This window comes from Pipistrellus hanaki (genome assembly GCF_964339955.1).
Source record: "Pipistrellus hanaki genome assembly, chromosome: 2".
NCBI lineage: Eukaryota > Metazoa > Chordata > Mammalia > Chiroptera > Vespertilionidae > Pipistrellus > Pipistrellus hanaki.
In genome coordinates, this window is record NC_140504.1 from 53,498,279 (window position 1) to 53,524,671 (window position 26,393).

General features: G+C 41.6%; 1 protein-coding gene across 5 annotated transcripts in view; it reads left to right on the forward strand.

The window, feature by feature from the left end:
- PARP9 (poly(ADP-ribose) polymerase family member 9) overlaps positions 1–21,893 on the forward strand; it is a 37,224-nt gene extending 15,331 nt beyond the window's left edge. For all 5 annotated transcript variants that reach the window (XM_084871561.1, XM_084871560.1, XM_084871563.1 and 2 more), the window contains exons 7-11: positions 772–832; positions 10,024–10,395; positions 13,745–13,881; positions 14,493–14,667; positions 21,103–21,893. In XM_084871561.1, coding sequence (XP_084727687.1) covers positions 772–832; positions 10,024–10,395; positions 13,745–13,881; positions 14,493–14,667; positions 21,103–21,482 — 1,125 coding nt within the window. In that variant the 3' untranslated portion in view covers positions 21,483–21,893. The remainder of the gene's footprint in view (positions 1–771; positions 833–10,023; positions 10,396–13,744; positions 13,882–14,492; positions 14,668–21,102) is intronic.
- Positions 21,894–26,393: the final 4,500 nt, after the last annotated feature.

A 26,393-nucleotide genomic window follows, 5' to 3' on the forward strand; every position in this document is an offset into this window, starting at 1 on the left:
AGCCTTGCCTAATTGATTTCTCATCCTGAAACACATACTGACATTTAAAGGGACTTTGAGAGAGAGCTGATTTTTATCTATTTTGTGTATGGCAGCTATTCTTAAGCTATTCATCAGTAGATAATTTATCTCATTTATTTTATTTCCAAGTTCTTGGACAAGGGAGTACAGGGAAGTTTCCCATAAGGACCTCTCCAGGTATAAAATATGATAAGATAGAAGGCCTTTGGCTCTGGAAATAGAAGCTGCAAATATAATTTATGAAGAAAAATGGCTTAGAGATTAAGAAATTTTTACCATCTTTTTTATGAAGTAATTACTGCCAATTGTATCAACTTTAAAAAAAAGAAAGACACTGGATATGGTAATTCCAAACTCTAGGAGAGATGAGTTTCTTTAAAACAGACAAATGTCTTCTATGTGCCAGATACAATAGTAAGCATTGTATAGGAATTGACCATTTAATCCGATCAACAGAAAAAGCAATGTGTTTGTATCTTTTTTAAAATCAATTTTTTATTAACTATAAGAGCTTCTGCCTGTTGGTTTTCTTTCCATTTTTCCTCTACTTGGTTCTCGTCCATGTTCTAACAGACTGTGGTGCTGCACTTGTTAGTCCCCAAGATTTTCCTACAGGCTGCTTTAGGTTTGTGGCAGTGGAAATGGGAACTCACAGAGTGGATGAGGTCAGGTGTGGTGTGTACAGGTAGAGGGAGGGATTTTGATGACAATGACTAAAAGCCCTGCTCTGCTCTGTTTTGCTGCTTATAGGCTTTCAGCACTGCAATGGAGAAGGTTAAGTCCAAGCACCAGCTTCCCAACAATTACAGTGGTGAGTAAGAACTTCATGGACCTGGAAGCAGCATCTCCCACCCAGGCTCATTCTATTCTTTTTTTCTTTTTTTTCTTTTTTTTTGTACTTTTTAAAAATACTTTTTATTGTATATCCTTTAAGTGTCTTAAATGAACAAACTTGTGGATGTAACACATATTAAAACAATTTGATATGGTCTGAATGTATGTGTCCCCTTAAAAATTTTTTAAATTTTATTTTATTGTTTAAAGTATTACAAATAGTAATACATGTCTCCTTTTTTTGCCCCATTGACCTTCCTCCAGCCTCCCCTACCCCCAGCACATGCTCTCACCCCACCCCCTACCCCTGTTTCTGTGTCCATTAGTTATGCGTATATGCATGCATACAAGTCTTTCTGTTGATCTCTTACCTCCCCCCCACCAATACTCCCCAGCCTTCCCACTGTAATTTGACAGTCTGTTCGATGCTTCTCTGTATCTATCTTTTTATACATCAGGTTATAATGTTCTCTATTATCCATAAATGAGTGAGATCATGTGGTATTTTTCTTTCACTGCCTGGCTTATTTCACTTAGCATAATGCTCTCCAGTTCCATCCATGCTGCTGCAAATGGTAAGAATTCCTTCTTTTTTATAGAAGCATACTATTCTATTGTGTAGATGTACCATAGTTTTCTAATCTACTCATCTGCTGATGGGCATTTAGACTGTTTCCAAATCCTTGCTATTGTAAATTGTGCTGCTATGAACACAGGGGTACATATATCATTTCTGACTGGTATTTCTATTTTCTTGTGATATGTTCCTAGAAGTGGTTTTACTGGGTCAAATGGCAGTTCCATTTTTAAATTTTTGAAGAAACGCCATACTGTTTTCCACAGCGGCTGCACCAGTCTGCATTCCCACCAGCACTGCACGAGGGTTCCTTTTCCTCCACATCCTTTCCAGCACGTGTCATTTGTTGATTTGTTGATGATAGCCATTCTGACAGGCGTGAGGTGGTTATTGTTTTGATTTGCATCTCTTTGATGATTAGTGACTTTGAGCATGTTTTCATGTATCTTTTGGCTTTATGAATGTCCTCTTCTGAGAAGTGTCTATTTAGGTCCTTTGCCCATTTTTTTAAATTATATTGTTTATCTTCTTTTTGTTAAGTTGTATGAGTTCCCTGTAAATGTTGGGGATTAAACCCTTATCAGAGATAACATTGACAAATATATCCTCCCATGCAGTGGGCTTTCTTGTTGCTTTGTGCAGAAGCTTTTTGTTTTGATATAGTCCCATTTGTTTATTTTCTTTTTAGTCTCTCTTGCCCTAGGAGCTGTGTCTGTAAAGATATTGCTACAACATGTATCTACAAAGATATTGCTTACATTCAAGTCCTTTAGCCATTTTGTGTATGGTGTAAGTTAGTGATTTAGTTTCATTTTTTTGCATGTGTCTGACCAAATTTCCAAGCACCATTTATTAAAGAAGCTGTTTTGGCTGCATTGTATCCTCTTGCCTCTTTTGTCAAATATTAATTGAATATAATGGCTTGTGCCAGCACCAGGAAGCTCATTCTATTCTTGATCATCTAAATTAATGAAGGGGAGGAGAAGAAGAATAAAGAAGCCAAATATATCTCATTGTGCTCCTGCTTAGATACCATCCTGCTCTATACCTGACCATGTTCTTGTTCAGTCCAGTTTTATGATATGAGCAGAGTGAGGCAAAGTTGCATTAGGTAATTCAAAGTGTAGATAGTTCATTTACAAATACTGTCTATAATTTTTCTCTAAAAAAAAAAAAAAAGTTCTGCCTTTCACAAACTGACTTAGCCAGCACTCTTTCTGCTCTGAATAAGCAAACATTTAAATGGGGTTACTCTTTAATAATTATAGAAAACACATCTCAGTAATAACAGATAACAATAAGTGGATTAACCCAATGCTATCCAAACCTAAGTAATCACTAGGATCATGATGGGAACTTTAAAAAACAAACACACCAACAAGCATATGTATCCTAGTAAGCTCTAACTCTACAGATTCTGATTCAGAAACTCTGGGTCTGGGCCAAGCATGTGTATTTTTCAATCCCCCCTAATCAATTTTGATGTGGAACCAGGTTTGGGGATCACTGAACTAAACTAATCCTGATTATTGGAGGCTAGAGAATGTTTAACTCTGTCTTACATTTCTTTTTCTTTTTTTCTTCTTTTTTTAAAAATATATTTTTATTGATTTCAGAGAAGGGAGATGGAGAGATAGAATATCAATGATGAAAGAGAATCATTTTTTTAAATAAATCATTTTTTTAAATAAATCTTTATTGTTCAGATTATCACAAATGTTCCTATTTTTTTCTCTCCATTGTTCCCCTCCACCAGGTTCCACTTCCCATTGTCCTCATCCAGAGGTGCACAGTTTTTGTTCAGTCTCTTCCTGCACCCCCCACTCTCTTTTTCCCTGAGAATCGTCAGTCCACTCCCCTTCCATACCTCTGATTCTATTATATTCAACAGTTAATATTGTTCATCAGGTTTTTTAATTCTCTTGGTTTTTAGATTCACTTGTTGATAGTTACTTATTTGTTGTTCATAATTTTTAACTTTATCTTCTTCCTCTTCCTAGATTCTGTTTTGGCGGTGATGAACTCCTTTAGCTTTTTTGATTCACTTGTTAATATATATGAATTTGTTGATCATAATTTTTTTTTTAAATATATTTTATTGATTTTGTACAGAGAGGAAGGGAGAGAGATAGAGAGTTAGAAACATCGATGAGAGAGAGTCATCGATCAGCTGCCTCTTGCACACCCCCTACTGGGGATGTGCCCGCAACCAAGGTACATGCCCTTGACCGGAATCGAACCCGAGACCCTTCAGTCCCCAAGCCGACGCTCTATCCATTGAGCCACACCGGTTTCGGCTGTTGATCATAATTTTTATCTTCACCTTTTTCTTCTTCTTTGTCTTCCTAAATAACCCCCTTTAGCAATTCATATAATACTGGTTGGTGGTGATAATCTCCTTTAGCCTTTTCTTATCTGTGAACCTCTTTATCTGCCCTTTAATTCTGAATGATAACTTTGCTGGATACAGTAATCTTGGTTATAGGTTCTCGCTATTCAACACTTTGAATATTTCTTGCCACTCCCTTCTGGCCTGCAGGGTTTCTGTTGAGAAATCAGCTGATAGTCGGGTGCTCCCTTATAGGTAACCAACTGCTTTTCTCTTGCTGCTTTTAAGATCCTCTTTTTGTCTTTTGCCCTTGGCATTTTAATTATGCTGTGTCTTGGTGTAGTCCTCTTTGGATTCCTCTTGTTTGGGGTTCTATACGCTTCCTGTACTTGTAAGTCTGTTTCTTTCACCAGGTGGGGGAAGTTTTCTGATATTATTTCTACAAATAGGTTTTCAGTATCTTGCACTCTCTCTTTTTCTGGCACCCCCATAATTCTAATGTTGGTATGCTTGAAGTTGTCCCAGAGGCTCTTTACACTATCGTCAACTTTCTGGATTCTCTTTTCTTCTTGCTTCTCCAGAGGAGTGTCTTTTGGCTCTTCGTATTCCAAATATTTGACCTGATTCATATTTTCCTCCATTCTGCTGTTGGATCTCTACATAATATTTTCCATTTCAGTCAGTTTATGTTTAATTTTTAGTTGGGTCTCATTAAATTTATCGGCCTTTTCTAGGAAATTCTTGAAAAACCTTATAACCATGGTTTTGAACTCTATATCCTCCATCTCTTTCATTTGAGATCTATTTCCTGAGAAGCATTTTCACTGCTTCCCAGAGTTGGTAGGATGGCTTTGTGTGTTTGGTGTCTTATATGGGCCAGTGGGTTAGCCTCCCCAGTTACCTGAGGTAGACACTCTTGGTGCTCCCCTTTGTGGGACTGTGTGTACAGCCTTTTTGTAGTAAATCTTTATTGTTGTTGGTATCCCTGGGAGGAATTGACCTTCAGGCCAATTGGATGTGAGTATCAGCTATGTCTTCTCCAGGATACCTTCTGTATTGGAGACAATCTTATAGGATCCGACTTGCAAAACTGCAATATCCTCTGTGCTCAGTTTGGATGGGACGGAGTCCGACAGTCTTGGCTTCCAGTCAGCCCTGCCCTTGTGCGCTCGCCTGAGTTTCTGCCTACCTCTGCCTTCCGAGGCTCCCCTGAGTTTCTGCCTGACAGTCCCAGATTCCCCAAGCAAGAGCACGGGTGCCTCAGGGGGCTCACCCGGAATTGGGTTGGGTCTCTGTAGTCTGGAGCTTCTGACTCCTTCTGCTATGGAGAGGCTGTGGCAGTCTCCAGGGTCAGACCTCTCTGCTCGCACTCACTCGCGCTCGCGATTGTCGACTCTGCCCACTGCGGCTCCCGGCTCCCTGGTCTCCCAGTCTCTGAGTCTCTGGGTCTCTGGGTGCCTCTCTCTACAGAGTCCACCCATATGAGCCTAGGTCCACGGGGTTTTGGCCAGGGTTGGGGTTCAGTACAGTCGGAAAGGGTTCAGTGCAATCGGGACTTCCTTTCCCTTCCTGCCAGCCAGGCATTCAGCCACCCTTCCTCTCTGTGCACGAGTGTCACCCTACCTCAGCGCTTTGTGGTTCCCAATCAAATCCGTGAGCCTCTCTCCTTTTTTCTAGTTGTAGATTTCCCACTCCGCCAGCTTTCCTGTCTTTTTGGATTATATCCATTCTGATTTTAGTTGTGTTTTTTTTTTAATTATTGTGCGAGGTGGCAGCTTAGGTGCTTACCTAGGTCGCCATCTTGGTTCCTCCTATTTTATCGATTTTTTTACAGAGAGAAAGTGAGAGGGATAGAGAGCTAGAAACATCAATCAGCTCCTCCTGCACACTCCCCACTGGGTATGTGCCCGCAACCAAAGTCCATGCCCTCGACCGCAATCAACCCAGGACCCTTGAGTCCTCAGGCCAACGCTCTATCCACTGAGCCAAATCAGTCAGGGCCAATTCTTCTTTCTTGATGATGATGGATTAAAGAAATATCAACACATGTTTTTGTTTTCTCCTAAAAAGTAATGTAAGCTCCCAAGCAGAACAAGAGTTAAAAAAAAAAAAAAGTATGCCTCCAATTTAAGAAACACTCACCACTCCCCTCCCATACCCTCACAGTTCTTAGTGTTGTATATATAAAACTTTGACTGACTTTTATTCAGAGGGGGCCATCTTCCCTCTCCCCTCCTTCACCCCCCACTTTGAAGTCTGTCCTGATACTTTTCCATTGTTCCTGATACCACCCAACTGCTACATTAGGCAAAATACATTAATTACCACTATTGTCCTGAGATCACTTACTGGGAGGAAAAATTATGTGAACACTGGAATCAGACTGCCCACACCTACTAGCTCCCAGGCCACCACGGACTAGTCCTAAAACCATTGGCAAGTTTCTTTTTCTTTTTTTTAATGTATTGATTTCAGAGAGGAAGGAAGAGGGAGAGAAAGATAGAAATATCAGTGATGAGAGAGAATCATTGATTGGCTGCCTCCTGAACACCCCCGCACTGGGGATCCGCCCACAACTCAGGCATGTGCCCTTGACCAGAATTGAACCTGGGACCCTTTAGTCCACAAGCCGACACTCTATCCACCGAGCCAACCCAGCTAGGGTGGCAAGTTTCTTAATAATTATGAGTTAGTGTCTTCATTTGTAAGACGGGGCTACTATTAGTACTAATAGTATCTCATTGGATTGTAAGGATTGAATAAAATATATAAAGCTCTTAGGATAATGCCTAGAATATAGCAAGTGCTCAACTTACTTTTTCCCATCAAAATGTTACTGAGATTCGTCCTTGTAGCTAAATTCACTACTTTTCATTGCTATAGTAATATTCCATGTTGACGGGCATGGATTATTTCCAGTTCTTGCCTGTTACAAACAAGAATGTAAACTTTATTGTACTCATCCCCTGATACACATGTGCCAAAATTTTTCTAAATAATATAATTATAGGAGTGGTTGCTCCAATTTTACATCTATCATAAATACCTAGGAGTTCCAGTTGCTCTGTGTCCTTCCCAACACTGGAGATTGTCAGACTTATGAATTTTTGCCAACATGGTGGATAATTTTTCATGTCCCTGGTTACCAATGAAGAGAAACATCTTTTCACACATATATGGGCCATTTGTGTTTTCTTTTCTGCGAATTCTTTTGCCCCGCTGGCTATTGGGTTGTTTCTTTTTAGTAATGATTTAAGGGAATTCTTTATATATATATATTTTTTTTAAATAAATTTTTATTGTTCATATTATTACAAGTGTTCCTTTCCTCCCCCTTCCCACCTCACCCTCTGCCCTTTCCCCACTCCCCATTGTCCTCATCCATAGGTGCACAGTTTATGTTCAGTCTCTTCCCACATTCCCCTCTCCCCTTTTCCCCAAGAATCATCAGTTCACTCCCTTCCATACCTCTGATTCTATTATATTCAACAGTTAATATTGTTCATCAGATTTTTTTTTTTTTAATTTCCTTGGTTTTTAGATTCACTTGTTGATAGTTACGTATTTGTTGTTCATAATTTTTATCTTTATTTACTTTCTCTTCTGAAAGAACCCCCTTCAGCAATTCATATAATTCTGGTTTGGTGGTGATGAACTCCTTTAGCTTTTTTTTTATTAGTGAAGCTCTTTATCTGACCTTCGATTCTGAGTGATAGCTTTGCTGGGTAGAGTATTTTTGGCTGTAGGTTCTTGCTATTCATCACCTTGAATATTTCTTGCCATTCCCGTCTGGCCTGCATGGTTTCTGTTGAGAAATCAGCTGACAATCGTATAGGTGCTCCTTTATAGGTAACCACCTGCTTAGCTCTTGCTGCTTTTAATATTCTCTCTTTGTCCTTTGCTCTTGGAATCTTAATTATGATTTGTCTTGGTGTGGTCCTCTTTGGATTCCTCTTATTTGGAGTTCTGTGTGCTTCCTGGACTTGTAAGTCCAATTCTTTCCCCAGGTGGGGGAAGTTTTCTGTCACTATTTCTTTCAGTATGTTTTCGATATCTTGCTCTCTCTCATCTTCTGGGACGCCCATGATTCGGATGTTGGATCGTTTGAAGTTGTCCCGGAGGTTTCTTACATTATCTTCAATTTTCTGGATTCTCTTGCCTTCTAGCTTCTGCAGAGGAGTGTCTTCTGGCTCTTTATGTTCCAAATCTTTGACTTGATTCTTGCGATCTTCTATTCTGTTTTTAGGACTCTGTATAATATTTTTTATTTCAGACAATGTATTCTTTATTTCTTGTTGATCCCTTATCATTTCTTGTTGATCCCTTTTCATATCCTCATAGGTCTCATTTATTTTATCGGCCTTTTCTTGGAGTCTCTTGAAAAACCTTATAAGTGTGGTTTTGAACTCTATATCCAGTCGCTTTTTGTCCTCCATTTCTTTCGTTTGTGATCTATTTGGTTTAGGCATTTTCGCAGGCAGCTTTCCTGATGGGGCGGGGTTTCAGGGTGGAGCCTACAGCCTCGGCTTCCTTCAGCCCCGCCCTATGCGACTCCTGAGACTCAGGGTCCTTCAGTACTTGTTGCAAGCACCTCTGAGAGAAAGGTGCCCTCAATTTTCGCCTGCTACCAAACAGTGTAAGCTCTCCCGCAATGGGCCCGAAACTGGGGTTCAGTTCAGTTGGAAGTGGAGTTGGAGGTGGCGTTCAGAGCAGTCTGGAGCCCCTGTCTCCTTCCCGCCAGGGCAGTCCTACGGCACAGCCGGTCGTCCCTTCTCTGCGCGCTGTGTGCGCGCCTCTGGGACCTCCTTTCGCCGCTTCCCCAGGGTTCCGCCTTACAGCCCAGCTCCCTCTGGATGAGCCTGGGTCCCCAGGGTCTGGCCTAGAACGGGGGTTCAGAGCAGTTGGGGGCCCAGCACAGTCGGAGTGTTTATCTCCTTCCCGCTAGGGAACGCCAGCCAGGCACTCGGCCTCCCTCCTCTCCGACTCCGTCCTCTCCACGCGCGCCGCGTGTCTCCGTACCTTGGGCTTTTACAGCTCCTCCGCGCTTCCTTCTGGTTTTCTCCTTGCTTCTCGTTGTAGAATTTCCAGTCAGTTGACTTTCCTGTAGTTCTGGGTAATGTCCATTTTATATTTTAGTTGTATTTTATTGAAATTGTTGCGTGCGGCTGCGGCTAGGTGCCTACCCGAGCAGCCATCTTGGATTCTCTGTATCACTATCTCTTTATATATTTTAGGTGCTGCTTCATCTATGAATTCTCTCTCAACTGGTCCACCCTCCCTCCCCCTCTTTCTTTTTGGAATTTGGGTTCAGAGCCACCCTAATCCATCAGAGATTCTTCTTCTTGATATATGTCTTTACTCCTTGTGGAGGGGGTTGCAGAGAGAGGTATACATGGGTGGGTTGGAATCAAATTCTGTTTCTTCTTCTTTTTTTTTCTTCTTTTTTTTTGCTGGGATATACTGTGTCCAGCAGCAGGAGCTGCTAAGCTCCCGGTGCTTGTGGAGGGGCGAAATGTCCTGTCACACACAGATTAGATGTAAATGAGAATCCCAGGTAGTGGAATTATGGGTATTTCCTTATTTCATTATACTTTGATAATTTTTCAACTTTTCAATAATAAACAGCTATTCTTTTTATAATCAGAAATACGTTTTTTAAAAAGAATTTTACTCTTTAAGCTCTGTTGCTTCTGAGATGTTTGATTTTTAAAAAAATATATTTTATTGATTTTTTTACAGAGAGGAAGAGAGAGGGATAGAGAGTTAGGAATATCGATCAGCTGCCTCTTGCACATCCCCTATTGGGGATGTGCCCGCAGCCAAGGTACATGCCCTTGACCAGAATTGAACCTGGGACCTTTCAGTCTGCAGGCTGACGCTCTATCCAGTGAGCCAAACCGGTTTCAGCCTGAGATGTTTGATTTTTAAACCTGGGATTAGTAAGAGGTGGAGGAAAATCCCATTCAGCAGGAAATAATAGTTGGTCAACATCCAGAGTGAAATCACAAGGTGAACTCATCTGTGAATTGGTAAATGCAACATAGAAGGGGCAAGGGTTGATAAACCCAACTCAGGGAATCTATAAACTATACATCTAGATTTCCTTTATACCCAACAGAGCTCTCAGATATAGTACTTAATTGAAGCTGCTACAGCCAACAACAGTGACAATATCCTGGGGCAAATACTGGCCATGGTGTATTGTTCTGCTCTGGTTTAAAACTCAACTGTCTTCTGTGGTTGTTTATGATAGTCTTTTCAGTCCCCCAGGAGATCAGAGGGAACCCAGAAAAGGAGCTGAAAGCTAAATCTCCTGCTGTCAATCTGATGGGATTGAACCCAGAAAAAACAAGTGAGGCCCAAGAGTGGATCCAAAGAATGCTGACCCTCCAGGATAAGCACATCATTGAGAATAATCATATCCTTTTTCTTGGAAAAAAGGAACATGACATTTTGTCTCAGCTTCAGGAAAGAGTCTCTATCTCAGAGATTATCAGTCCGGGAAAGGCAACTTTAGAGATTCAAGGAGCCCAGGCTGACCTCATTACGGTGGTTATGAACATTGAACTAATGCTGTGTGAAGTTCAAGAGGAAATAGCAAAAAAAAAGGAGCGAGCCCTTTGTAGCTTGTCAGGTGAGTAACTTTCTATTTAGTTGGAAAGTCAGCTCTCCCTGCTGTCCTTTTGGGTGTGATTATGTCTGTCTGTGTGTGGATAAGAGATAGAACAGAAGAGAGAGAGAGCGCAAACTATGCAGGTTCTGTGCTAGGCCATAAACTTGTATAACCATTTTGGGGCTCTGTTTCCACCAGCAAGGTTAATTATAAGTAAATAAACACACACTCACAATTGGATTTACTTATGATGACTTGATTACCTAAGAGGAAGTTACATGGAAAGCCAAGGGTAGCCCACTCCTAGGCAATGGGGAGGGGGGGGGGGGAAGCACATCTCTAGTTCTGCAGATGGAGCATTCAAATGTAGACACATTCCACTTGATTTTTTAAAATTGAATTTTATTACATGTATCTGTTGCTGGCAACCTTAGGAACCCTAAAATTACTTACTTTGAGCCTTCTCACTAAAATAAATTATTAATTGGTACTATTAAGTATATGCAAACAGCACCCATTTTGTGGAGCAAAAATCCATCAGGATGATGGGGAATTGGGGTCTGTAGAGATCCTTTTAACATAGTCCTAGAGCTAACTAGGAAATTATACCATTGGAAACACCACCTAAGGAGACAGAAGCTTATTTCATTCACTTATTCAGCTGATGAATATTGCATCTGTGATATGTACCACGCGTTGTTCTAGGTGCTGAGGATACAGTGATAAAATGGACATTGTTTTCACTAAGAATCTAATTGGGGATTCTGAGAAGCAGGCAAGGTTATTAGGAAAGAGGGTGAAAGTACTCTGGGAGCACCTAGGAGAGGCACCCTAACCAGACTTCTATTTTAGAAAGATCACTGCTTGTAATGTGGAGAATGGAATTATCAATAGTACAGCAATTCAGATGCAGGAATTTAAAGGACACCTTATTTTCACCGTGTGTTTATAAAAATTATTTAGGCAGAAATGGTCAAGATGAGGGGGAGTTTGCAGGAAATGTTGTAGCCACATTCCACAGAAAACTCAGTGTCCAAAAACATAGACAAAAATCATATGCAAGAATGAGACCCAAGATTATGATTTCTATTAGCTTTTAAAATGTAATGCTTGTGAATGTGTAAACTGACACTGATACCTCTCAAGAGAACAAGAGACAAAGAAATATTGATCTCCTGTAAAGCTTATAGCATCACTTTAACTGCATTTGTAAGGTTGAGCCCTCCTTCAGCTACTGGCAATTTAGCCATATAAGTACCTTGATCTGCTGCAAAGTGACATTTTTAGTAGCTGATGACTGCACTTCAGAGGCTCATACAGACTCATCCTCTCTTAATAAGGTTAAGATCATCATTAACAAAATGGATAAATTTGAAACGAACTCTTACTACAGAGAATACCAACTATCCATCAGAATAAAATTTAAATGATAGAAGTTAGGCATCACCTCTCTATTGTGTTGCTCTTTTAATCCTTCCTGGCAAACTTTTCTGGTAGCAAGAGTTTGTAAATTTTGAATCGCCAGTGCCTGGCATGTAATCATAATTCAATAAATGTTTGCTGAACTCAAGTCAGCTGGACTTAATACTATACTTCATCAATGTGAGCTACTGCTCTCCAGATTTAACTTAGAGACTCTTCCTTTGAGATTTCCTGGCTTTGGAGTTCCTTTGCTTGGGTGTTTTGTCCTTCCTGCCTTCCAGATTTACAACTTGACCCTCTAGCAAGTTTCTCTGGATGTATCATCTGCTTTTTTTAAATTTGGCCCACTCCATTAGAAATGTTTTGGGCACTAGGTTATTTTAGTATATGTGGTCTACTAGTAAAGTCAAACTCAAACAGGGGGGAAAGTAAGCCTGTTGGGGAATTTCTATTTTGTCCACCTGTGCATTTAGTCCAGTAAGGAGCTTCTTTGGACAATAGCAGGTAGTCCCTTGAACTTAAAAAAAAAGGGGAGGGGGGAATAAGTAAGTTAAAGAAGAAAGGGAGGAAATACATGACACAATTTAGTCTTAATCTCCAAATTTTGCTCTTGCTTGGAAGTGGCATATGAATGATGTATATACCAAATATTCTGCCAGAAGGCAGTGGGGAAAGCAAGATTTATAACTTGGATCTCCTTACTTATTAGCTGTGTGATATTGGGCAAATTATGTAAGTCTCTGGGTTTTAATTTCCTTATTTGTAAAATTGTGTTGATTATTTCAGTGGTGGAGGTATAATGATCATATGAGGTAGAGATACGAAATCTCTTTGAAAACCTTGCTGTGTTATATAAACAGCATATCAATTTTTTTTATCTCTTAACTAGTGACCCGGTGCTTGAAATTTGTACACCTTAAAAGGGAATTAATAGAGGAAATAATTTAATATTGCTATTTGTCCTTTCACTATAATAGAAGTGTCAGAGATGAAAGAAAATTAGTAAAATGTATATGAAAACCTTCTGTCATAGGGCTCACCACAGGACCCAGAATCAAATCCCCACCCACCCACATGCACCTCAAAATCACATGAGACCCAAATCCAGCCACCCCCACCACCACCATCAATTGGGCTAGAGCCAGACCCGGCCAGTCCCACCCTTGTCAAGCCCTGTCGGGCAGGGGGTGTAGCCTCAGGTCCCCTGGCCCGGTGCCAGGATGGGGGCAGGGGGGCGGCGTGCCTTGAGGTTCTCCATCAGGCCCTGCCAGGTGGGGGGCACGGCCTGAGGTCCCCTGTCAAGCCCCTCCAGGTTGGGGGGGGCACGCAGCCTCAGGTCCCCCATCAAGCCCCACTGGTCGGGTGTGTGGTCTGAGTTCCCCTGACCCAGCACTGGGGTGCACCTTGAGGTCCCCCATCAAGCTCTGCTGGGTGGGGGGCACGGCCTGAGGTCCCCTGTCAAGCCCCATGGGGGTGGGAGGGCATAGCCTCAGGTCCCTGCTGATTGCTCTTTAAGGCTCCTTTTGGGAACTTGGCCTCAGCTGTGGGTGCAGCCATCTTTGTGACTGAGCGATGGCATTTGCATATTCCCTCTTTATTAGATAGGATGTTTTCTTATGCCTCTTTTTTTGTTGATGTGCATCTTGACTGGAAGTACAAACATTTTCTATGAACAACACAGTTATATATCATCACTACAGCATTGATGAGGGGAGTATGTATTAATGCTTTTTTCCCCCTCATCTCCTCAACCTCATAATCCAAATCATCTGAGGACAAATTTATCAATCCTCTCTATTATTTTATGATATCTCACAGTATTGTAGCTCCCCTTGCTTTTCTTAAAAATATGTGGCATACAATTTAAACTGACTAGTCTATTCCTTCAAGTTAATTTGTTTCATAATATTTCTTTATAAACCTATTGCCTCGTGTTACTCATTTTTAGGACAATGGACTGATCAGCAACCAATACACCAAGATGAAATGAAAGAAAATAAGTTTCTGAAATGTCTAAAGCTTTCAACTCCAGAAATTCAGGATCAAAAGAAAAAGTTTGAAAACTGTGGTTTTCGGGTTATAAAGGTATACATAATTAAATGAAAGATTTGACTTGCCTTGCTATTAATCCATTTTTTCTATAGCCAACAAAAAAACAAAAAATCCCAACACCTGCTAATGGCTGTTGACCAGGAATCCCAGAAATAAGATGGAGAGGAGGCTAGAGATGGGAAGATACCACGATATAAGAGGCAGAAGTGATGTCAGGATATACAGAAGCATAGATCAAGACCCAATTAAAAGCTGCCTATGTTAATGCAAAATAAAAGGACTGGATTATAACTTAACACACTGCATTATTATATTTTTGTACCTATTTTTATCTCTCACCAAAGTATGAGCTTTAAGAGGGCAAAGACCGTAAATACATTGTTGACCATTTCATTAAAGGAATTGCTCAGTGCATTTTTATTAAATGAATTTATCAACGAAGGGACAGGGAATTTTGAAGACATAGAAGTCAAGTTAGGAGAGGGTTGGGGCCAGGAGAGACCCCTGTGTAACTTGAAATGAAAATCAAATTGCTTGCAAAGCTATATGCACATTAAGTGCCTTTATTTTTGAAGCAGTGCATCAGGCCATTTAAGTAGCAGTTCTCCAGTCTCTCTTCAGATTTTCGTTCCCTTGGATTCCAGGTAGAGAAGATAGACAACGTGCTTCTCATGGCTGCCTTCCAAAGAAAGAAGAAAATGATAGAAGAGAGAATGCCTGGGAAGCCTGTGAGCCACCGGTTGTTTCAGCAAGTCCCACAGCAATTCTGTGAAGTGGTATGCAGAGTTGGCTTCCAAAGAATGTACTCCGTGCCCTGCGGTAGGTGTCAGCCCGTCATTATTGGAGCTACTGTGGGGGGAATTGGTGAGCAGACATCAGCAGAGGACTCTCCACAAATAGCATTTGTTGCTGTGGTGAGGGGATCATTTGCAACTAGGATTTAGTGGCTAAGTCATTATTTTTATTTTCCTTCATATATTTTGTTGAAGGGTTCTTATTTTTATTTTCCTTCATACATTTTTTTGAAAGGGTCCTTATTTTTATTTTCCTTCATATATTTTGTTGCTGGCGGGTTTAATGTTGATGAAAGTATTAGCAGTAAGATGTACAGTTCAGGTTCTCTCCTTTCTGCGTTTATGTGTCTTATATACAGAGTACCCTGGAGCTATTCTTCCTCTTTCTTCCCCCCGTCTCCCCCCCACTCCCTCCTGCCCCACTTATGTCAAGCAAATTATTATCACTACCTAACCATTCTAATCCCTTAATTAAAAGGGCATTTTCCTGAACTTAATAAAGTTGGTCTTTTCTCTTCCATCCTCTTCACTTCCTATAGCCTGATATCTGATGAATGAATTCGATTTCATCTGGCAGGTGAAGTGACTAACATCTTAAGATCCCTCTCAGCTATAAGAGTTCTGTGTGTGGCTTCCATGTCTTTCTTCAGTTGTACAAAAATATTCATACAGCCCTGGCTGGTGTGGCTCAGCAGTTAAGAGTGTCAACCCATGCACCAAAAGGTCTCGGGTTCGATTCCAGGTCAAGTGTATATACCCGGTTGGGGCACGTGTGGGAGGCAGCCAATTGATGTGTCTCTCTCACGTTGATGTTTCTCTGTTTCTCTCCCCCTTCTTCCCGCCCTTCCACTCTCTCTGAAAAGCAATGGAAAAAATATCCTTGGGTAAAGATTAACAAAACAACAACATACTTCATTGCTATAGTGTCCCCGTTAGTTCTATTCAAAGAAGGCCAAGAAGTTTTGTAATTATTGTGGGAGATACCTAGCAATGCAGCTTGATTTTGCCTCGTCCATGAAATCTCTTCATCTTTACCCTTCAAAATATATAGCATGAGCCTTGATTTCTGGACAGCAAAGAGTTTTTAAATCTCTTTGCCCCAGAGAGAATATAAGCAGTACCTAGGGGGAAAATAGAGCATACCTCAACTCCTGGAGGAAAAAATTGATCAATGAATGCCCTCCAAGAAATCTTCCAGTGCAATCAGGAAGTTGATGATTGGTATGGTCCTTTCATTAGCAGTCTTAAAAACTCACAACTTCTTTTGCTCCTAAGCCACTGTAACTGGCTTCTCTGCACCCCACTCTTCCCGCCCCTCCACATACAATCAGCACCTTCTACTCAAATTACTCTAAGATCATCATTATCTTTCTATTTTCCAAATCCAGCGAGTGCCCTCTTTTCATTCCTGTGGCAGATATGGCTAATTACCTCTCCATCTGTAACCTATCTCTCTCCTGACCTTCAGGTCCATATTTCAAACTATCTTTTGGACATTTCTACCTATGATCCCATACCCAACTCCAGCTGAACTCTTTTCTTGGCCATATTTTCCCCTAAGACATAGGCTATTTCTTTCCCCCCCCCCCCCCCCCCCGCTTTCTGATACTCCCTAACCTGGCTGACACCATCATCATCTATGAGGTCTTCTAAGGTAGAAACTGTATCATCCTCCATTCCTTTCTTTCTCTCTTATATCCAGGCAGTCACAGAGTTCTGGTGACATATCAATAAAATTCTCAGCGCAGCCTCACTTCTCTATTCCTGCTGCCTTAGTTTACCTTCCCATAAGCCTACATGATTACCAGGTTCTACCTTTGCCTCAAAACACCTCTGTCTAACCTGTCCTTTTTTTTTTTTTAATTGATTTTTTACAGAGAGGAAGAGAGAGGGACAGAGAGCTAGAAACATTGATGAGAGAGAGTCATCAATCAGCTGCCTCCTGCACACCCACCACTGGGGATATGCCCGCATCCAAGGCCCTTGACCGGAATCGAACCCGGGACCCTTCATTCCACAGGCCAATGCTCTATCCACTGAGCCAAACTGGTTTCGGCTAACCTGTCCATTTCTCTTCCAGAATTATCGTGCTAAAAAATTACTTGCATGTTTAGCATCTACATTCCTAGTTATCTAGAAGGTAAAAACTCAGATTCCCTAGCAGAGTATAGAAGGCTCCAGCCCCACGTTATTTCACCAGCCTCATAACACACTGTTCTCCAACACTCTAGCCATGAACTTCTTAGAGTTTCCTGAATATGCTGTATGCCCTCATGCCTTTGTGCCTTTACATGTGGAATGTCTTCCCTCTTCACCCTTTCATCCCTGCAAATTCCTATTCCTTCTTTAAGACATAGCTCAAATGGCATCTCCTGGTTGACACTTTCCCGAACTCCTGCAGACCCAGTGAATTGCTTCCTTCTCCCTCCATTCCTTTGTTACAGCCTCTATAACTCTCACAAGTATACCAATTTAGTCCTACAAAATTCAGGTATGGTTTTCTTTATGGCTGTATAATTGAACTTCACCTGCCTTTTTGCTCCCAAGTCCACAGATGTGGAAAACTCCATCTTGACAGATGAACTCAGTCGTTTTCAGGGTATCCTTAGTCCCTTTGGAGTTTAGGCTCAGTTCCTGCAAGGTTTTGCCTTTACTTCTTCTCTTCTGAGAGTGTTCTCCATGATGGGACAAGCATTGAAAGGAGGGTGGTTTGGTTCATGGCCCCATCTGTCCTCTGCCTGTCAGTGTCCTCTGCTAGATAAAACACCTTTGGTCATGAGCACCTTCCTTTACTTAAATTCCAGTCCCCTTTGCTCTTGGGTAGTGTCTACACAGGGCACTCTGTTTTTCATGTCAAGGGAATTCCTTTCCAGGCCATGTTTGTATTCCTCCTACAGCATGGAAAGTGTTGGAGCGTGCACATCCTCCAAGATGAAATGTGTGGTATTTCCTTCTGGAAATCTTCCCTGGGTAGATACTTTCCACTCGGGGGCCAGGCTGGATGAGGGGGCTGAAAACAGCAGAGTCATGCAATGGTCCCTTCTCTTCTGGAAGTCCCCCTAGTTTTTCCGAGGTTTCTATTGGTTCTTCAGCATCTTGACTCCCAGGGCATTCTTGAGAGAGTATGACAGGGAAGTGAGTTCTAGTTATGTCCTCCCTGATTCTTCTCTTCCCATAAGGTAGAAGAAAGAACTTACATTTATCTTAAATGAAAAATCTGCTCTTAGAATATCTTGTATTGTTCTCTTTTCTGTTATAGGTGGTATAACAATACATGCTCTGAATCCTTCAGGCTTTTATCCTTTTGGTTCAAAAAACTCTTTTCCTCACTCAGAAAACCTAACTATCAAGGCCATACTTTCAAGACCATATTTTCTGCTTTAATTAAAAATAATTATATATTGCCGAAGCCGGTTTGGCTCAGTGGTAGAGCATCGGTCTGCGAACTGAAAGGTCCCAGGTTCGATTCCGGTCAAGGGTATGTACATTGGTTGCGGGCACATACCCAGTGGGGGGTGTGCAAGAGGCAGCTGGTCAATGTTTCTCTCTCATCGACGTTTCTGGCTCTCTATCTCTCTCCCTTCCTCCTCTCTGTGAAATATCAATAAAATATATTTTTTTAAAAAATAAAAAATAATAATTATATATTATATATGATATATATATTCAAATATATTCTAAGCTTTATATATTTTGCCACTGTATAAGTAGCAAGAATTCAATGGATGGAGGAACAAAGAGCCAGAAGAAACTCACAGGAAAGAAATCTTTGATATTTATCTCAAAATACTTGCTTGCCACATGAAATTGTACTATATTTTATGTGGGGAGTTCCCATTGTGAACTTTTGAGAATAGGGATCATGTCTTAGTCATTTTTGAAGCTCTAAAGCTTTACAGTCCAATATGGTAGCCATAAGCCAGTCACATGTGGTTGTTGAACATTTGAAATGTGTTTAATCTGAATTGAAGTACACAGTAAGTATGAAATATGCACTGTTTTTAAAGACCACTACCAAATTTAAAAAAAATATATAAAATGTCTCCTTAATAATTTTGATATTGGTTACATGTTGGAATGATAATATATATATGTGTGTGTGTGTGTGTGTGTGTGTGTGTGTGTGTGTATATATATTAGGTCTAGTAATAATTAATGTCGTTTTCTAATACTTTTTTAAATCGAATTTATTTAAACAATACAACAAAATTTAATCAACAATATAGTTGCCGTTGTTTTCTACTTCTTGTGCCCAACGCTCAGGAAGCATTTTAATCCCTCTGTTGTAAAATTCTTGTGATTTTGATGCAAAAAATTCGGTCAATGCATTTTTGAGGCATTCTTCATTATTAAATTTTTTTCCAAGAAGAAAGTTTTGCAAAGAACGAAACAAATGGTAATCGGAAGGGGCAATATCAGGAGAATATGCAGGTTGAGGGAGAACTTCCCATTCCAACTGGCGCAGTTTTTCAGCAGTGATTCTTACAGTATGCGGTCGTGCATTATCGTGGTGAAGAATTACACCCTTCCGATTAATCAGCGCGGGTTCTTTTTCTCTTAAAGCTTGGGCTAACCTTTCCAATTGGGCACTATACACTGCACTTGTAATGGTTTGGTTAGATGGTAAAAGTTCATAATGAAGAATTCCTTTAAAATTCCACCAAACACACAACATCACTTTTTTCGCATGCAAGTCAGGTTTTGGCGTGGGCTGCGGAGCCTCATTTTTGTCCAACCATTGAGGCCGCCTTTTCAAATTAACATACAGCACCCATTTTTCATCTCCAGTAACAATTTGCTCTAAAAACGGCAAACGGTTTTGACGAGAGAGGAGCGAACTGCAAATTGTGACTCTTTGATTATGGTTGTTGTCGGTCCACTCATGAGGAACCCATTTTCCAAACTTTTGGACTTTGCCAAGTGCACGCAATTGATTGGAAATTGTTTTTTGTGAACAATTTAAAGTTGTCGCAAGCTCTTGTTGGGTAATTTGAGGATTTTGCACCAAAAGAGCTTGAAGAGCTTCTTGATCAAAATTGGACACACGGCCTCGACCACTCTTGTCATCTAACGAAAAATTGCCCTCGCGAAATTTCTCAAACCAACGCTGGCATTTTCTGGCACTAACTGCATCTTGACCAAGAGCACTACAGATGTTTTTTGCAGCCTCACTTGCTTTTCTTCCTAATTGGAACTCGTAAAGCATGCAGTGCCGAATATGCTCTTCATTCGCCATCTTCTTAGCCCTAGTTCTGCAACAAAAACCAAACCAAACACAAACTTTTTCAAGCAAAACTTGTTAATTGCACTTCATACGTTCTGTAGATACCACGTGTTTGAAGGTTATGTCAATACAAGTCAACGCCAAGCAAGATTTTAAACGAATGTTTAAAAACGACATTAATTATTACTAAAAAGCCTAAAGGACTGTTATGACTGAACGCCTGGAACCACCAGTCAACCAGTCGCTATCACACACACTGACCACCAGGGGGCAGCCACTCAACGCAGGAGCTGCCCCGTGGTGGTAAGTGCACTCCCACAGGGGGAGCACCACTCAGCTGACCAACAGGTGCTAGAGGCAGGGCTCATGTCTGGTGAGTGCTGCTAGAGCAGCACAAGCCTCTCCCAATCTGGACTGACTGGGCAGAGCCTGCGGCAGGTGCAGCAGGGCTGGGATGAGCAGGAGCAGCAGGTGGTGTTGCACTGCCATTTTCAGACCGATCCACAGGCCATGCCGAAGGACCCCACTGGTGCATGGATTTGTGCACCTGGCCTCTAGTTTGAATATAATAGGTTAAATACATTTATTATTAAATTAATTTAACCTGTTTCTTTTTACCTTTTTTAATGTGGCTACTAGAGAATTAATATTATTTGTGTGGCTTACATTGCATTTCTATTGTTCATTGCTGCTCTAGAACCTGACACGGTGTTTGGTTAAGTCCCAAGTAAATGTAAAGAAAGAAGAGGAAGGTGGGGGAGGAAGGTGGGAAGGGACAGAAGGAAAGAAGGAAGCTATATTTAAATGTAAGCTATTATTATATTGATGATATCAGTGATAATTTGTCTTTTTTATTATTATTATTGCTATCAGAGAGGAAGGGAGAGGGAGAGAGAGATAGAAACATCAGTGATAAGAGAGAATCATCGATCGGCTGCCTCTGCACGCCCCCACTGGGAATCAAGCCATAACCTGAGACTGTGCCCTGACCGAAAATAGAACCTTAGTCTGCAGGTCAACGCCTTGTCCACTGAGCTATACCAGCCAGGGCATTGATGATAATTTGTCGTAAGGAACAACTTTGGATATCTTTGCTACAGACACAGGGACTTGGAACCAAAAAGTAGTGATTATTTGGTTTGGAGGACTAGACAGCTAATATGTATTAGTACCCAAATAGACAATATGTTTCTGCAGATCATAATTACCGTTTATATATATTTTTTCTTTTTTCAGACCCAGTGTATGGAGCTGGCATATATTTCACCAAGAACCTCAGAAACCTACCATATCAGGCCAAGAAAACATCTGCTTCAGATAAGCTGACATACGTGTTTGAGGCTGAAGTACTCACAGGCTCCTTCTCTCTGGGAGATCAGACAAATATTGTTCCACCACCATTGATTCCTGGAGCCACAGATAGATATGACAGTGTAGTTGACAGTGTCTCCAGCCCAGAAACCTTTGTTATTTTTAATAGTGTGCAGGCTATGCCCCAATATTTGTGGACTTGCATCCAAGAGCCTGTATGGTCACAGGATTACTTATCCAAACCAATGAAGTCATATCCACAGTTGACTTGGAGGGAACACTCAAGTGGTAGCCCTGTTGATTAATCTCTATAGAATTTTAACAACTGGCATGGCCTTGCTTTGAGAAACTAATCAATCATGACCATCAATGACTCAAAGCGTGGTTTGAATGTGTTAAGTGGGTTGTCTGTATGGACTAGTTGAGTTATTGAAGGGGCCAGTTGCATACTGCTAGCATCTTAGTCTTTATCTCCTGGGGCTGGGATAGATAGATATATACCATGATCCCTTTCCTTCAAGTTGTTCTTTCACCTCCTTTACTATAGGCAACAGAAAAATGTTTTGCATGCAATGAAGAGACTTTTCTAAGATATAATCCATTTTCTAAAGTGGTGATAGTGTAACATATTAGGAAAGCAGGATGATTTTATATTTTCCAGATAATCTTATACAGTGCTTTAGATAACAAAATAAATCACCTTTGCTTTGAAAAAATCACATGTTAAGTGAAATTATTTGAAGTGGGAGGACATTGAAAGGCTGATATTCTGCTGATAACCTGTGTGGATTCAGCCATATCAAGCAATGCAACTCAAGTACCAGTAGGCCAAATTATTAATTTACCAAATATTTTTTGACTACCAGGTGTGTTTCAGTCACTTTATGAGGCCTGGGGATATGGACAAGACAAATGTCTTCATACCGCTTTCAGCCTGACTAATTAGAAAGGCAGCTATAGACAACTTAATAAGTATAATTGGAATGAGAAATTACAGTTCTTTGGGAAAATATAAGAGGGAGAGGGACCATGGGTTGGAAACTAAAGGAGAGACCTGAAAATGTTGTAAGAGTCAGGTAAGTAAGGGATGCAGCAGATAGGGAGCAGAGTAGAAGAGTATTTATTCAAAGAGAATCCTATATAATAAAAGGCTAATATGCAAATTGACCAAACGGCAGAACGGCCAGTCACTATGATGCACACTAACCACCAGGGACAGATGTTCAATGCAAGAGCTGCTCCATGGTGCTCAGTGCACTTCCACAGGGGGAGTGCCACTCAGGCAGAAGTCTTGAGCCAGGATTACAGCTGGCAAGTGTAGTGGCGACGGTGGGAACCTCTGCCACCTCTGTGGCAGTGCTAAGCATGTCCAACTGATGGCTTAGGCTTGCTCTTCATGCCTAAGTTGTCAGTTGGACATCCCTGAGGGGTCCCGGACTGTGAGAGGGTACAGGCAGGGCTAAGACACACCCCCACCAGACCCTGAGTACATGAATTTCATGCCTCATACCTCTAGGAGTTCTTATAAAGGCTGAATCCACTGTGGCTGCCCCAATTTAGCTTCAGTTCTGCAATGTAGAGGCCAGCTAATTTCACCATGCAACTCTTGCCTATTCTGAAACCCATATTTCTCTATACTTCCAAACTTTTCTGATTCTCACATCCTCAACTTCTTTCATGAACACATTTCCTTCTCATCTTATTGTAGCCAGCATTCTTCCTCTTAAATGAAAATGCTTATTATATCACATGGTACTGCCCTTGGATATGGACAAGAGGGCCCTACTATGGCCTTCCTCAGCTGTGCCCACCTCCACAGAGCGAGGGATCCACAGGGTCATTGCATAGCTCACTCCTAAACCACCTAATAGGTACTTGGAACCCCCAAATTTCCTGCCTAAACAGTTCCACCTCTACTTACAGGGCCTGATTGGACATCTTTCTCAGATCTCTCCTCCAAAGGGTGGACAGTGTCACAGTCTGCATTGAGAATGGCCTCAGGGCCCTAGCTGACTTGGCTCAGTGTATAGAGCATCAGCCTATGGACTGAAAGGTCCCCAGGTTCGATTCTGGTCAAGGGCGCATGCCTGGGTTGCAGGCTTGATCCCCAGTGGGAGGCGTGCAGGAGGCAATTGATCAATGATTCTCTATCATCATTGATGTTTCTATCTCTCTCTTTCTCTCCCTTCCTTCCTGAAATCAATAAAAAGAAAAAAATAATGGCCTCAGGATGAATGTCTGCAGAGATAGGGCTTGGACATGAGGCTGAGGTATTTCTATGCCTATGGATTCGGCCTATGGCACAGATCTGAGGATAATAGGACAGCTTTGAAATAACTATTGATAGTATATATTTAATATGGATTTCAGAAGAGAATGGAGGAGAGGCAATATTCACAAGAATAAGAACAAAAGAAAATCCATACCAAGAAACAGTGAAACTGCACACCACCAAAGAAGTGATCTTAAAAGACTCTATAGAGAACAGCCAAATCATCTACAAAGGAATGACAATTAGATTGACAGTGCATGTCTATAGTAGGCAGAATGATGTCCTCCCCCGGCCCATTGCAAAGATATCCACACTGTGACCGGAATCTGAATGTGTTATCGTACATGGCAGAAGGAATTTTGCACATGTGACTAAGGTTACCCTTCGGACGGGAAGATTAGCCAGATTATTCAGATGGGCCCAATTTAATCACATATATCTCCAACAGTAGAGAACCTTTCCTAGCTGTGTCAAAGAGATAGCAGCAGGAGAAGGATTTGATGTCCTGTGCTGGTTCTGAGATGCAGGGAGTTATGTACAAGGACCAGAAAGAAGCTACTAGCAGGGAAGGCAGCTACAGCTGACAGACCATAAGGAAACCAATAACTGTCCTTTAACTGCATGGAATTGAATTCTGCCTGTACCTGAGTGAGCAAGGAAGTCGACTCAAGCAGGGGTCTTCAAACTTTTTAAAGTGGGGGCCAGATCACGGTCCCTCAGAGAGCTGGAGGGCCGGACTATATGAACTACTAATTCCTACTGTAACACCTCGGCTGCGCTCACTGCCCAAAAAACCTGGCGGGCAGGATCAGACTCCTCTGCGGGCCGCATGCGGCCCGCGGGCCGTAGTTTGAAGACCCCTGACTCAAAGGCTCCCGGAAAATGAATGAAGCCTTGCCAGCACTTTGATTTTAGTCCAGTGTGGCCCATAGCTGACTTCTGACTGACAGAACTCTGAGGCAATAAATATGTGCTCTTTTAAGTTACTAAGTTGTGGTTATTTGTTATAACATTAATAGTAAACTAATACACTTAAAAAAAACATTAATAATGGAAACTTGAAGACATTAGTATAACAATTAACTGTTCTATATTTAGCTAAACTTTTATTTTGCCTTTATTTTTTAATAAAGACACTCAGACAATAAAACAAAACAAAACTGAATTTACCAAAAATAGACTCTCATTTAAGAAACTTAAAATTTAAAGGATATTCTTTAGGAAGAAGAGGGCAAAAAACAAAAATCGAAGCTACAAGAAGACATGATGAGCAAAGAAATTGTAAATATGAATACATGTAAACAGTCATTGTCTTCATAAAACAGCAGTAAGAGGAATGTCTAGTTTGGGGAATAAAATAAGATTGAAATAAAATATTGAAAAATGAAGCATGTAAAAATGGTGGAGGGATGACTACAGTTAAAGGGGTTTAAAGTTATTGTGTTGTTCAAGAGATTAAAGTTTCTTACAAAGATTAAAATTTTTAAGGACAGATACTATAAGAAGAGATATAAAGTATCTCACTTCTAAATAGTAGACCCAAAAACAGGAATCTAGTTTTGGGTTCAGTTCTCAGTCAAGGCACATGCCCAGGCTGCGGGTCCCATCCCTGGTCCTGGCGAGTACTGGAAATAACCAATAGATGTTTCTCACTTTGACCTTTCTCTCACTCTGTTCCTTTCTCTAAAATCAATGAAAACATACCTTCCAGCAAGGACTTTTTAAAAAGGAATCCTATATAATAAAAGCCTAATATGCAAATTGTCCCCTCAGGCGGGAGTTGGACCAGGACCAGGAGTTAGACCGCTCACTATGACATGCACTGATCACCAGGGGGTGGCGTGGAACATAGCAGGCATCTGCACTGCAATGTGACTTCTCACTTGCTCCTGGGGTGGGAGTGATGGGGACGGAGTTGTGGTGAGAATGCAGGATGTCTGCCAAGCTCACTCTCACTCCCCCTGCTCTCCTCCCCTGGGATGCCAGGGTTCATGTGCCAGGGAAGCCCTTGCGCTCAGGTGCCAGGTGCCCACAAGGAGCCCATCCCACACCCGCCACAGGGGCCAGTTGGGCTCGCCGTGGGTTCAAGCAGGAGCCGGTCTGCAAGGCCAGCAGGAAGAGAGCATATACCCGCCTGGCATCCATACAGTGCCACTGGGTAGCCCAGAGGCTCACGCTGTGCCCCAGTCCATGCCATCCAGCCAGGCTCACCACATCTCCACCTAGGGACTTGGGCACCTTGACTCAGGCAGAGGGGAGCACCTAGGGGCCCAGGGCCCAGAAGTCAGCAGGGACCTGCCCTTCCACAACATATGCTCACAATTCAATCACAGGCTAGGCCTAGAGACCACAACCGTGCACGAATTTCATGCACTAGGCCTCTAGTTTTAAAAATCCTATATAATAAAAGGCTAATATGTAAATTGTCCCCATGGTGGGAGTTTGCCTGATTGGGAGTTAGACATGCACTGGCCACCAGGGGGCGGCATGAAACATGGTGGGCGTCAGTGACACAGCACTGGCAAAGGGCGGCAGTAAAAGGACTGCTGGACTTGATGGGCCCCAACAAGAGCGGGCCTGTGGTGGGGTGGTGGAACAGGTGAGCAGGCAGCACCAGACCAAGGTGGGTACAAGCGGGGGGCCCCCTGATCACCCCACTGATTACCCCATAGATCGGCCATGATGGCCGGCCAGGCCTAGGGACCCTACCTGTGCACAAATTTTGTGCACCAGGCCTCTAGTAAACATATAAAAGCATCTAGAAAAGCAAGGAAGGCAGATAGTAGAATCAGGAAAATAAGTGAGATAAATAGCACAAAAGGTTAGATGTAATTCCAAATATATGTGGCCATAATATGTGTAATTTGGACTAAAATTTCTAGTTAAATCACAGACTGATAGACTGGATATTGGAATCCAACTACAACCATACTGTTTAGAGGAG